Source organism: Salvelinus fontinalis, chromosome 34 (genome assembly GCF_029448725.1).
Source record: "Salvelinus fontinalis isolate EN_2023a chromosome 34, ASM2944872v1, whole genome shotgun sequence".
NCBI lineage: Eukaryota > Metazoa > Chordata > Actinopteri > Salmoniformes > Salmonidae > Salvelinus > Salvelinus fontinalis.
In genome coordinates this window covers 4,763,465-4,778,844 of record NC_074698.1, presented here as the reverse complement: position 1 = coordinate 4,778,844, position 15,380 = coordinate 4,763,465, and the positions used below count along the sequence as shown (strand labels likewise).

The 15,380-nt window shown below is 43.0% G+C and overlaps 1 protein-coding gene across 1 annotated transcript in view; it reads left to right on the top strand.

The window, feature by feature from the left end:
* The window catches only part of LOC129832895 (beta-1,4 N-acetylgalactosaminyltransferase 1-like), a 30,959-nt gene extending 22,762 nt beyond the window's left edge, over nt 1-8,197 (top strand). Inside the window, exons 10-11 of the mRNA XM_055896996.1 lie at nt 65-296; nt 7,590-8,197. Coding sequence (XP_055752971.1) covers nt 65-296; nt 7,590-7,774 — 417 coding nt within the window. The 3' untranslated portion in view covers nt 7,775-8,197. The remainder of the gene's footprint in view (nt 1-64; nt 297-7,589) is intronic.
* Nucleotides 8,198-15,380: the final 7,183 nt, after the last annotated feature.

Genomic DNA, 15,380 nt, shown 5'->3' with positions numbered 1-15,380 from the left:
GATAAAAATAATAATAATTCTTACTACATGTGGACCTGCTCTGTTCTCTGCCTCCTGTGATCAGGTGGGGGGCTCTGTGGCGGGCCACGGCCAGTTCTACTTCTCTCTGGTGTATGAGGAGGGTAATGGGGAGGACGGGGGTTGTCTGAACAGAAAGGGTGCAGTGAAATACCAACCTGTTCCAGGCTTCCCCACCTGCTCCTTCACCAGCGGGGTGGTCAACTTATTCCTTGGTCGCACCGACGCCGTGCGCAAAGTGGGCTTTGACCCCCGGCTGAAGAGAGTGGCGCATTCAGGTTGGCTTGACTTTTTATTTATTTATATATATTTAACGTGTAATTATCCAGGAAGTCTCGCTGTGGTCTGAAGATCTCTATTTGGTGGGATACTTTTATTTTATATACATACAGTACCAGTCAACAGGTTGGACACACCTACTCATTCCAGGGTTTTTCTTTATTTTTACTATTTTCTACAATGTACAATAATAGTGACGATATCAAAACGGTGAAATAACCAAAAAAGTGTTAAATAAATCCAAATGTATTTTATATTCTTCAAAGTAGCCATCCTTTGCATTGACAGCTTTGCACACTCTTGGCATTCTCAACCAGATTCCTCGAATGCATTTCAATTAACAGGTGTGCTTTGTTAATTAAAAGTAAATTTTTGGAAATCAAATCAAACTTTATTTGTCACATTCGCAGGGTACATGAAATGCTTACTTACAAGCCCTTAACCAACAGTGCAGTTCAAGAAGAGTTAAGAAAATATTTGATTAATTGTTCAGCAGATTTAAGGCTTGGGGGTAGAAGCTGATAAGGAGCCTTTTGGTCATAGACATGGCGCTCCGGTACAGCTTGCCCGGCGGTAACAGAGAGAGCAGTCTATGACTTGCGTGACTGGAGTCTTTGATAATTTTTGGGCCTTTCCTCTGACACCGCCTAGTATATACAGTGGGGAGAACAAGTATTTGATACACTGCCGATTTTGCAGGTTTTCCTACTTACAAAGCATGTAGAGGTCTGTAATTTTTTATCATAGGTACACTTCAACTGTGAGAGACGGAATCTAAAACAAAAATCCAGAAAATCACATTGTATGACTTAAGTAATTCATTTGCATTTTATTGCATGACATAAGTATTTGATACATCAGAAAAGCAGAACTTAATATTTTTTTGGCCCACTCCTCCATACAGACCTTCTCCAGATCCTCCAGGTTTCGGGGCTGTCGCTGGGCAATACGGACTTTCAGCTCCCTCCAAAGATTTTCTATTGGGTTCAGGTCTGGAGACTGGCAAGGCCGCTCCAGGACCTTGAGATTCTTCTTACGGAGCCACTCCTTAGTTGCCCTAGCTGTGTGTTTCGGGTCGTTGTCATGCTGGAAGACCCAGCCACGACCCATCTTCAATGCTCTTACTGAGAGAAGGAGGTTGTTGGACAAGATCTCACCAAGCCCCATCCATCCTCCCCTCAATACGGTGCAGTCGTCCTGTCCCCTTTGCAGAAAAGCATCCCCAAAGAATGATGTTTCAACCTCCCAGTTTAGACCAAAAAGCTCTATTTTTGTCTCATCAGACCACATGACCTTCTCCCATTCCTCCTCTGGATCATCCAGATGGTCATTGGCAAACTTCAGACGGGCCTGGACATGCGCAGGGGGACTTTGCATGCGCTGCAGGATTTTAATCCATGACGGCATAGTGTGTTACTAATGGTTTTCTTTGAGACTGTGGTCCCAGCTTTCTTCAGGTCATTGACCAGGTCCTGCCGTGTAGTTCTGGCCTGATCCCTCACCTTCCGCATGATCATTGATACCCCAAGAGGTGAGATCTTGCATGGAGCCCCAGACCGAGGGTGATTGACCGTCATCTTGAACTTCTTCCATTTTCTAATAATTGCGCCAACAGCTTTTGCCTTCTCACGAAGCTTCTTGCCTATTGTCCTGAAGCCCATCCCAGCCTTGTGCAGGTCTACAATTGTACCCCTTACACAGCTCTCTGGTCTTGGCCATTGTGGAGAGGTTGGATTCTGTTTGATTGAGTGTGTCGAAAGGTGTCTTTTATACAGGTAACGAGTTCAAACAGGTGCAGTTAATACAGGTAATGAGTGGAGAATAGGAGGGCTTCTTAAAGAAAAACTAACAGGTCTGTGAGAGCCGGAATTCTTACTGGTTGGTAGGTGATCAAATACTTATGTCATGTAATTAAATGCAAATTAATTACTTAAAAATCATACAATGTGATTTTCTGGATTTTTGTTTTAGATTCCGTCTCTCATAGTTGAAGGGTACCTATGATAAAAATTACAGACCTCTACATGCTCTGAAAGTAGGAAAACCTGCAAAACCGGCAGTGTATCAAATACTTGTTCTCCCCACTGTAGGTCTCGGATAGCAGGAAGCATGGCCCCAGTTATGTATGGGTCATACACACTACCCTCTGTAGCACCTTACAGTCAGATACCGGGCAGTTACCATACCAGGCGGTGATGTAACTGGTCAGGATGCTCTCGATGGTGCAGATGTAGAACTGTTTGAGGATCTGGGGACCCATGACAAATCTTTTCAGTCTCTTGAGGGGGAAAAGGTGTTGTCGTGCCCTCTTCACTACTGTCTTGGTGTGGTTGGACCATGATAGTTCGTTGGTGATGTGGACACCAAGGAACTTGAAGCTCCCGACCCGCTCCTCTACAGCCCCGTCGATGTCCCTTTGTAGTCCGAATTTCTCTCCTTCTTAATGAGTTTGAGTCAATCAGTTGTGTTGTGACATGGTAGGGTTGGTATACAGAAGATAACCCTATTTGGTAAAAGACCAAGAACAGCTCAAATAAGCAAAGAGAAATGGCAGTGCGTCATTACTTTAAGATATGAATGTCAGTCAATCTGGAAAATGTCAAGAACTTTGAAGGTTCTTCAAGTGCAGTCGCAAAAACCATCAAGCACTATGACAACACTGGCTCTCATGAGGACCGCCACAGGAAAGGAAGACCCAGAGTTACCTCTGCTGCAGAGAATAATTTAATTTCAGATACCAGCCTTAGAAATTGCAGCCCAAATAAATGCTTCAGAGTTCAAGTAACAGACACATCTCAACATCAACTGTTCAGAGGAGACTGTGTGAATCAGGCCTTCATGGTCGAATTGCTGCAAAGAAACCACTACTAAAGGACACCAATTAGAAGAAAATGTGGGACCAAGAAACACGAGCGATGAGTTGGACCGCAGAGTGAAGGAAAAGCAGCCAAAAAGTGCACAGCATATGTGGGAACTCCTTCAAGACTGTTGGACAGGCATTCCAGGTGAAGCTGGTTGAGAGAATGCCAAGAGTGTGCAAAGCTGTCATCAAGGCAAAGGGGGGCTGCTTTGAAAAATGTATTTGTTTAGCACTTTTTTGGTTACTACATGATTCCATATGTGTTATTTCATAGTTTTGACATCTTAGCTATTATTCTACAATGTAGAAAATCAAACTTGAATGAGTAGGTGTGTCCAAACCTTTTACTGGTACTGTATATACACTGCTAAAAAAAAATAAAGGGAATACTTAAACAACACAATGCAACTCCAAGTCAATCACACTTCTGTGAAATCAAACTGTCCACTTAGGAAGCAACACTGATTGACAATACATTTCACATGCTGTTGTGCAAATGGAATAGACAACAGGTGGAAATTATAGGCAATTAGCAAGACACCCCCAATAAAGGAGTGGTTCTGCAGGTGGTGACCACAGACCACTTCTCAGTTCCTATGCTTCCTGGCTGATGTTTTGGTCACTTTTGAATGCTGGCGGTGCTTTCACTCTAGTGGTAGCATGAAACGGAGTCTTCAACCCACACAAGTGGCTCAGGGAGTGCAGCTCATCCAGGTTGGCACATCAATGCGAACTGTGGCAAGAAGGTTTGCTGTGTCTGTCAGCGTAGTGTCTAGAGCATGGAGGCACTACCAGGAGACAGGCCAGTACATCAGGAGACGTGGAGGAGGCCGTAGGAGGGCAACAACCCAGCAGCAGTACCACTACCTGCGCCTTTGTGCAAGGAGGAGCACTGCCAGAGTCTTGCAAAATGACCTCCAGCAGGCCACAAATGTGCATGTGTCTGCTCAAACGGCCAGCAACCGACTCCATGAGGGTGGTATGAGGGCCCGACGTCCACAGATGGGGGTTGTGCTTACAGCCCAACACGGTGCAGGACGTTTGGCATTTGCCAGGGAACACCAAGATTGGCAAATTCGCCACTGGCGGCCTGTGCTCTTCACAGATGAAAGCAGGTTCACACTGAGCACATGTGACAGACGTGACAGTCTGGAGACGCCGTGGAGAACGTTCTGCTGCCTGCAACAACCTCCAGCATGACTGGTTTGGCGGTGGGTCAGTCATGGTGTGGGGTGGCATTTCTTTGGGGGGCCGCACAGCCCTCCATGTGCTCGCCAGAGGTAGCCTGACTGCCATTAGGTAGCGAGATGAGATACTCAGACCCCTTGTGAGACCATATGCTGGTGCGGTTGGCCCTGGGTTCCTCCTAATGCAAGACAATGCTAGACCTCATGTGGCTGGAGTGTGTCAGCAGTTCCTGCAAGAGGAAGGCATTGATTCTATGGACTGGCCCGCCCGTTCCCCAGACCTGAATCCAATTGAGCACATCTGGGACATCATATCTCGCTCCATCCACCAACGCCACGTTGCACCACAGACTGTCCAGGAGTTGGCGGATGCTTTAGTCCAGGTCTGGGAGGAGACCCCTCAGGAGACCATCCGCCACCTCATCAGGAGCATGCCCAGGCATTGTAGGGGGGTCATACAGGCACGTGGAGGCCACACACACTACTGAGCCTCATTTTGACTTGTTTTAAGGACATTACATCAAAGTTGGATCAGCCTGTAGTGTGGTTTTCCACTTTAATTTTGAGTGTGACTCCAAATCCAGACCTCCATGGGTTGATAAATTTGATTTCCATTGATAATTTTTGTGTGATTTTGTTGTCAGCACATTCAACTATGTAAAGAAAAAAAGTATTTAATAAGAATATTTCATTCATTCAGATCTAGGATGTTATTTTAGTGTTCCCTTTTATTTTTTTGAGCAGTGTATGTTATTTGTTTAGCTTCTTGATTATTTTAGGAGGGAGACTTGGCCAGTATGTGTTATGTACAGTTAAAGTCGGAAATTTACACACACCTTACCCAAATACATTTAAACTCAGTTTTTCACAATTCTTGACATTTAATCCTAGTAAAAGTTCCCTGTCTTAGGTCAGTTAGGATCACCACTTTATTTTAAGAATGTGAAATGTCAGAATAATAGTAGAGTGATTTATTTCAGCTTTTATTTCTTTCATCACATTCCAAGTGGGTCAGAAGTTTACATACACTCAATTAGTATTTGGTAGCTTTGCTTTTAAATTGTTTAACTTAACTTCCACAAGCTTCCCACAATAAGTTGGGTGAATTTTGGCCCATTCCTCCTGATAGAGCTTGTGTAACTGAGTCAGGTTTGTAGGCCTCCTTGCTCGCACACGCTTTTTCAGTTCTGCCCACAAATGTTCTATTGAATTTGAGGTCAGGGCTTTGATGGCCCCTCCAATACCTTTACATTGTTGTCCTTAAGCAATTTTGCCACAACTTTGGAAGTATGCTTAGGGTCATTGTCCATTTGGAAGACCCATTTGCGACCAAGCTTTAACTTTATGACTGATGTCTTGAGATGTTGCATCAATATATCCACATAATTTTCCTACCTCATGATGCCATCTATTTTGTGAAGTGCACCAGTCCCTCCTGCAGCAAAGCACCCCCACAACATGATGCTGACACCCCCATGCTTCACGGTTGGGATGGTGTTCTTCGGCTTGCAAGCATCACCCTTTTTCCTCCCATCATAACGATGGTCTTTATGGCCAAACAGTTATGTCCAGAGGACATTTCTCCCCATGTGCAGTTGCAAACCGTAGTCTGGCTTTTTATTTTATTTTATCCCATTTTCTCCCCAATTTTCGTGGTATCCAATCGCTAGTAATTACTATCTTGTCTCATCGCTACAACTCCCGTACGGGCTCGGGAGAGACGAAGGTCGAAAGCCATGCGTCCTCCGAAGCACAACCCAACCAAGCCCAACCCGGAAGCCAGCCGCACCAATGTGTCGGAGGAAACACTGTGTACCTGGCCCCCTTGGTTTCCGCGCACTGCGCCCGGCCCGCCACAGGAGTCGCTGGAGCGCGATGAGACAAGGGTATCCCTACCGGCCAAACCCTCCCTAACCCGGACGACGCTATGCCAATTGTGCGTCGCCCCACGGACCTCCCGGTCGGCTGCGACAGAGCCTGGGCGCAAACCCAGAGACTCTGGTGGCGCAGCTAGCACTGCGATGCAGTGCCCTAGACCACTGTGCCACCCGGGAGGCCTCGTAGCAGTGGCTTCTTCGATATAGGACTCGTTTTACTGTGGATATAGATACTTTTCTACCTGTTTCTTCCAGCATCTTCACAAGGTCCTTTGCTGTTGTTCTGGGATTGATTTGCACTTTTCGCACCAAAGTATGTTCATCTCTTGGAGACGCAAGTATAAACACCGGTCCCATGGTGTTTATACTTGCGTACTATTGTTTGAACAGATGAATGTGGTACCTTCAGGCGTTTGGAAATTGCTCCCAAGGATGAACCAGACTTGTGGAGGTCTACAATTATTTGTTTCTGAGGTCTTGGCTGGTTTCTTGACTTTCCATGATGTCAAGCAAAGAGGCACTGTGTCAGAAGCTTCTAAAGCCATGACAGCATTTTCTGGAATTTACCAAGATGTTTAAAGGCACAGTCAACTTAGTTCATGTAAACTTCTGACCCACTGGAATTGAGATACAGTGAAATAATCTGTCTGTAAACAATTGTTGGAAATATGACTTGTCATGCACAAAGTAGATGTCCTAATCAGCTTGCCAAAACTATAGTTTGAACATGAAATTTGTGGAGTGGTTGAAAAAAGAGTTTTAATGACTCCAACCTAAGTGTATGTAAACTTCCTACTTCATCTGTATGTAGATATACAATATGAGACGTGCACAATGTGTGTGGCGGCAGTATCGTATAATGTTGAGTGTGTATTTTTCAGTCTGTTGGTATTGTTTATAGCAGTACTGTGTGTCTAAGACAATTTTCCCACCAGTGTCATTAAAGTTTATCCTATGCTAAGACGGCCGTTAAATCCCCGTTAAAAACCGCTGCACACATTTTACATTTACATATGAGTCATTTAGCAGACACTCTAACCAGAGTGACTTGCTGGAACAATTAGGTTAAGTGCCTTGCTCAACGGCACATCGACAGATTGCAGCAAGTCTGTAAACTATGTCAATAGGAAATCTGGAAAGCTGTGTCAATAAGAAAGACAGATGGACAAATTCGAGCGTGATGTTCCGTTTCAGTGTTGTTGGGTTACGTGTGGTAAGTTTGGAAAAAGTCAATTGTTTCTATTGATGATTATGAACATGTTGCTTTTTTTTTTAACCCAAGTTGCTGTTCTTACACTTAAGGCACTGCTGTCTTTGGTAATTCATATTTTCTCCATTCCATTTTCCCTGTCCATATGTCCGTTTCAGAGTTCTTCATGGATGGGTTGGGCAGTTTGCTGGTTGCCAGCTGTAGTCATGTCGGCATCGGCCACCAACCCAAAATTGAAAACGCAAAGTACTCGTCGTTCCGACATCAACAATCAAAAGATGTGGAAGAGAAACTAGCCCACCACTTCTTCAAGAACCACCTGAAATGTATCCGTTATGGATAGTTTACAAAGAATTAAACGGTGAAAATAGTGGTGCAATAGTGAGGTGCACTATTCCAAATGTGTAATCGCGGCATCCCGTCTGTAGTGGTGGAGTTCTCTTCAAAAAATTTACAGGAAGCAAATGAGTATGAGGCGACAAAACCAGTATCTTGTTTTGACTGTTTGTGGGAAAAATAAAGGTTTTACAGTCACATTTAAAACGGTCTGAAAACTGTCACTAGGTACTTTCTCCTCTACTGATTTCTGTGCTCACGAGTGATAAAGAGTATAGTAGACAGTTGTGGTCAAAAAGTGATTTATGAGTTATTTCTGTGTCCTGTGTTTTATGCCCTTTTTAAGGATATCCTGTCCAGATGTTCTCGCTATTTCGGGTGTGGTTGTGTAAATTGATAGGGCACCTGTCTCTGAAATAAAGCACATGTTTGAAATCAAAAGTAATGGACTGGTGATTGATGTGTGGTGAAGTGACCTTGTTGAACTTAAAGAAAATGTGTTTGACCATTTGAAACAGTTGAATTTTTGTAGTGAACTTATGGAGCTGCTCTGTAGTGAGCGTGTGACCCTTTGTAGAGTGGAAAAATTCATTTCTAGGTAGGTCTGCCTGAGTAGAAGTAAGTGTTAGACTTGTCCTGTGAACACTACGAGCGACAAGAAACCTCGAGAGCGAAACGACAGAAAACGTGTCTCCTAGACCAATTCTAGGTGTATTGTGTCCTCCTTGTCTGGGCCACGATGACAAAACCATCGATGCCATTCTTTGTGATGCACCGGATTGTTTTAATGGTGTGATTTGATATGAGTGAAGGCCATATGGGTTACATTTTCCAACCGAACGATTCATCAGTGAAGATTTTCACACACAGCTGCCTCAACACCCTTTTTTAGCCAACAAACTGGAGTTTTTCCTCCTGTGTTTCGCATGAGAGAATGGCTTAAGATAAGACTTGCTCTGTCAGATCGAACAGGCCCAGGGATTAAATAGCTCTTCCTCTGGACCTCTATCTCTCCACCCCCCCAAAGGTGTGTGTGTGTGGTGGGGGGGGGGGGGGGTAAATATCTCAGATGGGGAGGAGTGAGGCCTAAGAGGGTTTTATAAATTAAGCATCAGCCAGTGGGTCTTGCGACGGGTATGCAGAGATGACTAGTTTACAGAGGAGTATAGAGTGCAATGATAAGGAGCATTGGTGGCAAATCCGATGGCCGAATGTTAAAGAACATCTAGCTGCTCGAGAGCACCCTTACCTGCCACTCTATGAATTATGTCTCCGTAATCTGGCATGGGTAAGATGGTCATCTGAATCAGGGTTAGTTTGGCAGCTGGGGTGAAAGATGAGCGTTTACGATAGAGGAAACCAAGTCTAGATTTAACTTTAGCCTGCAGCTTTGATATGTGCTGAGAGAAGGACAGTGTACCATCTAGCCATTCTCACAAGTACTTATATGAGGTGACTACCTCACGCTCTAAACCAGGGGTGTCAAACTCATTCCACGGAGGGCCTAGTGTCTGCAGGTTTTTGGTTTTTCCTTTCAATAAAGCCCTAGACAACCAGGTGTGGGGAGTTCCTAACTAATTAGTGATGTTAATTCATCAATCAAGTACAAGGGAGGAGCGAAAACCTGCAGACACTCGGCCCTCCGTGGAATGAGTTTGACACCTGTGCTCTAAACCCTCAGAGGTACTAATCACACCTGTGGGGAGAGGGGCATTCTTACCAAACCACATTACCTTTTGTTTTGGAGGTGTTCAGAACAAGGTTAAGGGTAGAGAAAGCTTGTTGTAGAGTGTTTAACACAAAATCTGGGGAGGTGCCAGCTGAGTATAAGACTGTATTTGCATATAAATTGCCAAGAGAACTTCCTTCTTTCTTAGCTATGTTGTTGATGTAAATTGGGAAGAGCGTGGGGCCTAGGATTGACCCTTGGGGTATTCCCTTGGTGACAGGCAGTGGCTGACACAGCAGATGTTCTGACTTTATACACTGCAGTCTTTGAGATAGGTAGTTAGCAAATCAGGACAAAGACCCCTCAGAGACACCAATGCTCCTTAGCCGGCCCACGAGAATGGAATGGTCTAAAGCTTTGGCCAAGTCGATAGAAATAGCAGCGAACATTGCTTAGAATCAAGGGCAATGGTGACATCGTTGATGACCTTTTAAGGTTGCAGTGACACATCCATAACCTGAGCGGAAACCAGATTGCGTATCAGAGAGAATACTATAGACATCAAGAAAGCCAGTCAGTTGATTATTGAAAAGTTTTTCCAACCATTTTGATAAACAGGGCAAAATAGATATAGGCCTATAACAGTTTAAAAAAGGACGAACTGTGGCTGCCTTCCAAGCAATGGGATACTCCCCATAATGGAGAGACAGGTTAAACATTTCTGAGATAAGGTTGGCGATGATAGGGGCAGCAACCTTAAAGAAGAAACGGTCTAAACCATCTGTCCCAGATGTTTTTTGGGGTCAAGTTTCAGGAGCTCCTTTAGCACCTCGGACTCAGTGACTGCCTGCAGGGGAAAAAGAGGGAGAAGCATCTGGCTAATCGCATTAGAAGTGGTGGGAGATTAGGAAATGTTGGACGGGAACAGAGGCATGGCTGAGTCAAGTAGGAATCCTGACTTAATGAAGTGGTGATTAAAGAGCTCAGCCATGTGCTTCTAGTCAGTATCAACATTAAGGGATATGGGCAGCTGTGAGGAGGGTTTATTTTCCAGAACTTCTTGGTGTTATACCCACAAAGAGAGAACTGCTAACTAACTTTGGCCTTCCGGATAGCCTTATATCTCATTTGCCTGAACGAGAGCCAGTCAGCCTGAGTATGCGTGTGCCGAGCCTTTCACCAAATGCAATTCTTGAGGTGGAGTAACTGCAAGATCACGGTTGAACCAGGGCTGAACCTGTTTTTTTAATTCTTCTTTTCTTTATGGGGCCATGTTTGTTCACAATACCACTGAAAATATAAAAAAGAAGGTCCAAGTGTCTTTGACAGAGGGGATCAAGCTGATTCTAGACTATTTTACAGAAGAGGCCAGTTCATGAAGGAAGGCTTGCTCATTAGAGTATTTTTAGCAAGCGTCTATGACAAATCAGGACTGGTCGTTTCACTGAGCAGCTACTACGAACACGGGCTGTAAAACAGCGATCACTAAGGTCATTACAGGACACACCAGACTGATACCTATCAGGATTATTTGTGAGGATAACATCGAGGAGAGTAGCCTTCCAGGTGGGTTAAGCATGTCCCAGTTTAGGTCACTTGGCAGGACAAATTCAGGCATAGTGCAAGGGGCCAGGAGAGAGCTTAGGGCAGATAGGGTACAGGCCGGTGCTGATGGAGGATGATAGCAATCAGCAACAGTCAACAAAGAGCTATTTGAAAGTTTAATGCTTAAAACCAGCAAATCAAATTGTTTGGGGACAGACTTGGTGGAGACAACCCGAGCACTGAAGGTGATCCTTGGTAAAGAGTTCCACTCCACCACCTTTGGAAGATCTGTCTCGCCGATAAAGGTTATAACCAGAAAGGGTAACATCAGTATTCAAAACATTCTTCCTTAACCACGTCTCAGTAATGATCAACACATCTGGATTAGAGTTGTGAACCCACACTTTCAATTGAACCATTTTAGGTAATACGCTTCTACTGTTAACGTGCAGAAAACCCAGGCTTTTACTAGAGCAGTAATCAGTGAAGCAGATATCCGAGCACAAGTCAGAATTGGGGCTATCAACAGTAGATGGGACAGGGTGTCCGTGCACATTTACAGATATCATCAGCGGCAATACAATCAAGGCACGGCAGAGGACGGGGAGAGCATTAGATGGCAACAAGATCATATTGTACAGCCATTTCATCAGGTAACATAAATACAAAGCCGGTGGAGGTGGTTAGAATAGGAGGGGAGGCCAAAAGTCAGTCTAACCAATAGAGAGTCAGAGTCCCGACTCTGGTTATAGACTGGTTATCTGTATAACACTGTAACAACTGCTGATGCAAAAAGGGGTTTTAAGAAATACATTTGGTTGATTGACAGATGTGTACTATAATAAAATAATATAACATTATTAATATTATGTTACAGGTGAGACATACCCAGAAATGTCAACGTCTTGTCAAGTGCTCAAACCCGGGCCTTATGGATAAACCCCAAAAAAGACTATATGAGCTTGGAGAAGCTGACCAGTGATATAAAAGTGATATATAAAAATAAATAAATAGATGCTCTATGATTTCTCTGTACAGCAGCCCCAGACAATCATGTACAGTAGCTCCAACTTACAAGAATTGGTTTACAGGACAGTAATGAAAACAGTTTATATGAGCACTAATTCAAACATACAATGATATATATTTGATACAATTACCCATTCAAAAATGTTGTTTCAAGGTTTCACAAACATAAAACAACTATCTAATTAATGTTTCTCGGACTAACACACTGTTGAGTTTCCTATTTACTAAAGAACAATCAATAAGACAAAACACAAAAAGTTGTAATATAGTCTGCATACGTTCTCTACTGAAAACAGGTACATTCTAAAAGATTTTGTTGTGAGAACACAATTTTTATGCACATCTCAATTTAGGATAATACTGTTTATTTTAATTTGACTTAAATTGTATTATTTATGTCGTCTCATACCATGCTAACACACTACCAAGCAATGCAAGCAGATGTGGAATTAACCCCAAAACAGTGTTTTTGAATCAAGAATTGATCAGGAATACCAGTAGGCTTGAACCTATTCCTATTCAGGCATCATATAATGCACAGTCACAGTCACATGCTAATCAATAAACTCCACCGATAAAACATTGAAAACCTTAACATGACTACTGGCAATGTCATTGCTTTCATCACCATCCATCAATGGTTGACTTGCATTATTTTTATTGGTACATGCACTGAGCTTCCATTGGCTGGAGACGATCAACGTGGTAAATGAAAAAGACCCAAATAAAAAGTAGGTGAAAAAATGAGGTCAAAGTAAAGATTTCCTATTATTTTTGTTCTATGTTTTTTTTTTTACAACAACCAGGTCTTCCTAACATTTGCCATAACTAGTAAGCCTTACATCCTGACTACATGGACTTATGCACCTGGGCACACATGGGAGGGGTGGGACCACATGCACTTCTAAGTAAATGAGGCGAGAACATAATTGCTATGTTGTAAGAAAAATCATTGACCCATAAGAGAACACATGACCAAAGCAAGGCGTGACCCTTATAGAATTAAAGCAACATTCTTCATGAGAAATATAATCTTATCACGTTTCAGGTAAGACCCAAGTGCAGACTCTGCTGAAGTAACAATGTTTATTACATCTACAGGGGCAGGCAAACGACAGGTCAAGGCAGGCAGGGGTCAATAATCCAGAGTTGTGGGGCAAAGGTACAGGACAGCAGTCAGGGTCCGGGTCCGGTCAGGCAGAGGTCAGTAATCCAGAGTAGGGGCAACGGTACAGGACGGCAGTCAGGGTCAGGTCAGGCAGAGGTCAGTAATCCAGAGTAGAGGCAACGGTACAGGACGGCAGTCAGGGTCAGGTCAGGCAGAGGTCGGTTATCCAGAGTAGAGGCAACGGTACAGGACGGCAGGCAGGCCCAGGCAGAGTGGTCAGGCAGGCGGGCTCAGAGTCCGGACAGGCAAGGGTCAAAACCAGGAGGGAGAGGAAAAGAGAGACTGAGGGAAAAGCAGGAGCTGAGACAAACGCTGGTTGACTTGACAAATGAGACGAACTGGCAACAGATCAACAGAGAACACAGGTATAAATACACAGGGGATAATGGGGAAGATGGGCGACACCTGGAAGGGAGTGGAGACAATCACAAGGACAGGTCAAACAGATCAGGGCGTGACACTGATAATTGTTTGCCTATCCAAAGATATGAAAACTGGCTCCACCATTGTATTTAGCTAGGTATAAAACTTTCATATTGGCAGTAAGGTCATTGAGAAAAACAATAGACAAAAGTTATTGTTGGTAGTTTAGGGATAAATATAGGGAAGGTTTACGGATTTCTCCTTTCTAGGGAATATAGTTTATTAGACATTCTAACATATGCCTATGTACTTAAAAATGTATATGCAACATTTAAACAACACTTTCGACCTCCCTTGGGTTATGATGTATATGACAAGATACATTGGCTATTTTAGTTTTATTTACATGTTTATAATCCAAAAGTAAGTTTTTAGAGGGGAGGGAAATATTGTTCATGTTAAACTGTAGAGAACAAGAACCTTTGGTGAATCAAGGAGTCACTGATGTTTTATACACACATATATCGAGAAGGCTCGTTCTGACAATAAACAAGACGCTTTAAAGTTTCAAACGAGACTGTCAAGACAGGTCCGTACTGTAGTACTGCACTATTACACTGTTACGTACTACTAATGTACTAGTATCTAAGATGTTAAGGAATATCTACAGGGGGAACATGTGCACATTATAACACATTCCCCACAGCATCGAAGGATCCATGCACTGACACTGACATTGCATTTTGTTATGTGAAAGTAGCATAAGTACGTGTAAAGAGTTTACACTTTTGTTTAAAAGTTTAGGAATATGTCTCTTGTAAATATTGAGATGTGGTACATATTATTATGTCTTTCAATTTGTTACACATTTTTTAGTAGTACTTGTGAGTTGTAGACATGTTTTTCAGAGGTTATAATACAAATACATATTTGAATTTAGTTACGGGTTGAGTTGTTTTTTACATGTAAGCTATCAACCTAATACATATACAAGCTTTTTCATTCACCCATTGTTATATAAACTGAACTCTAGGTTTCATAGTTTCTATGATAATGATATACAAATGAAAAAAAAGTAAATAGTTAATTGCATTTTATGTCATTGTTGATTTAATACTTTTCTGTTGATTTGATACTTCACATTTTTGGGTATGTCTCACCTGTAACATAATAAAAGTAATGATAATAATAACAATATTTTTATTTTATAATCATTTAAATCTGTCAATCAACCAAATTTATTTCTTAAAAACAATTTTTGCATCAGCAGTTGTCACAAATTGTTTTACAGATACCCAGTCTAAAAATCTAAGACCCATCAAGGCATATGTCGAAGCACAGCATCTAGGAAACGCTCCCTAGAAGTCATAAACCTAGGATTAAAACTAGAGCGGAACCATGCTCTGAGGGCTGTGCTGAGTGCATTAAGAGTACATCGGCCCCTTATTTTTTTATTCATGATGATCCAACGTTCATAGATGACCAGAAGGGTCAGATAATAACCAGGGTGGCTATAGAGTGGGCAAAAGTTCAACACTCAGGAGTCAATGTCATGTCATTTGTCTTTTATATAGCGTGAGAGTGAGAGAGTGAATCGATTACATGAAGTTAACACAGATGGACACTATATAACACATGCCATGACTGTCCTGTGAGGATCACAATGGGTCAGATGAGCTTGGCAATTGCAGACAATAACCAGCCCTTCTCCCACCCGCCGAGGGGAGGATAGAACTGGTGTTGGGGTTTTGACACCTCCACACACGAGGTGAAGAAAGAAACTCACCTTCCTTTAGACCAGAGAGACAAAGAGCTGCAGCTCATGTCCATCATGGTTCG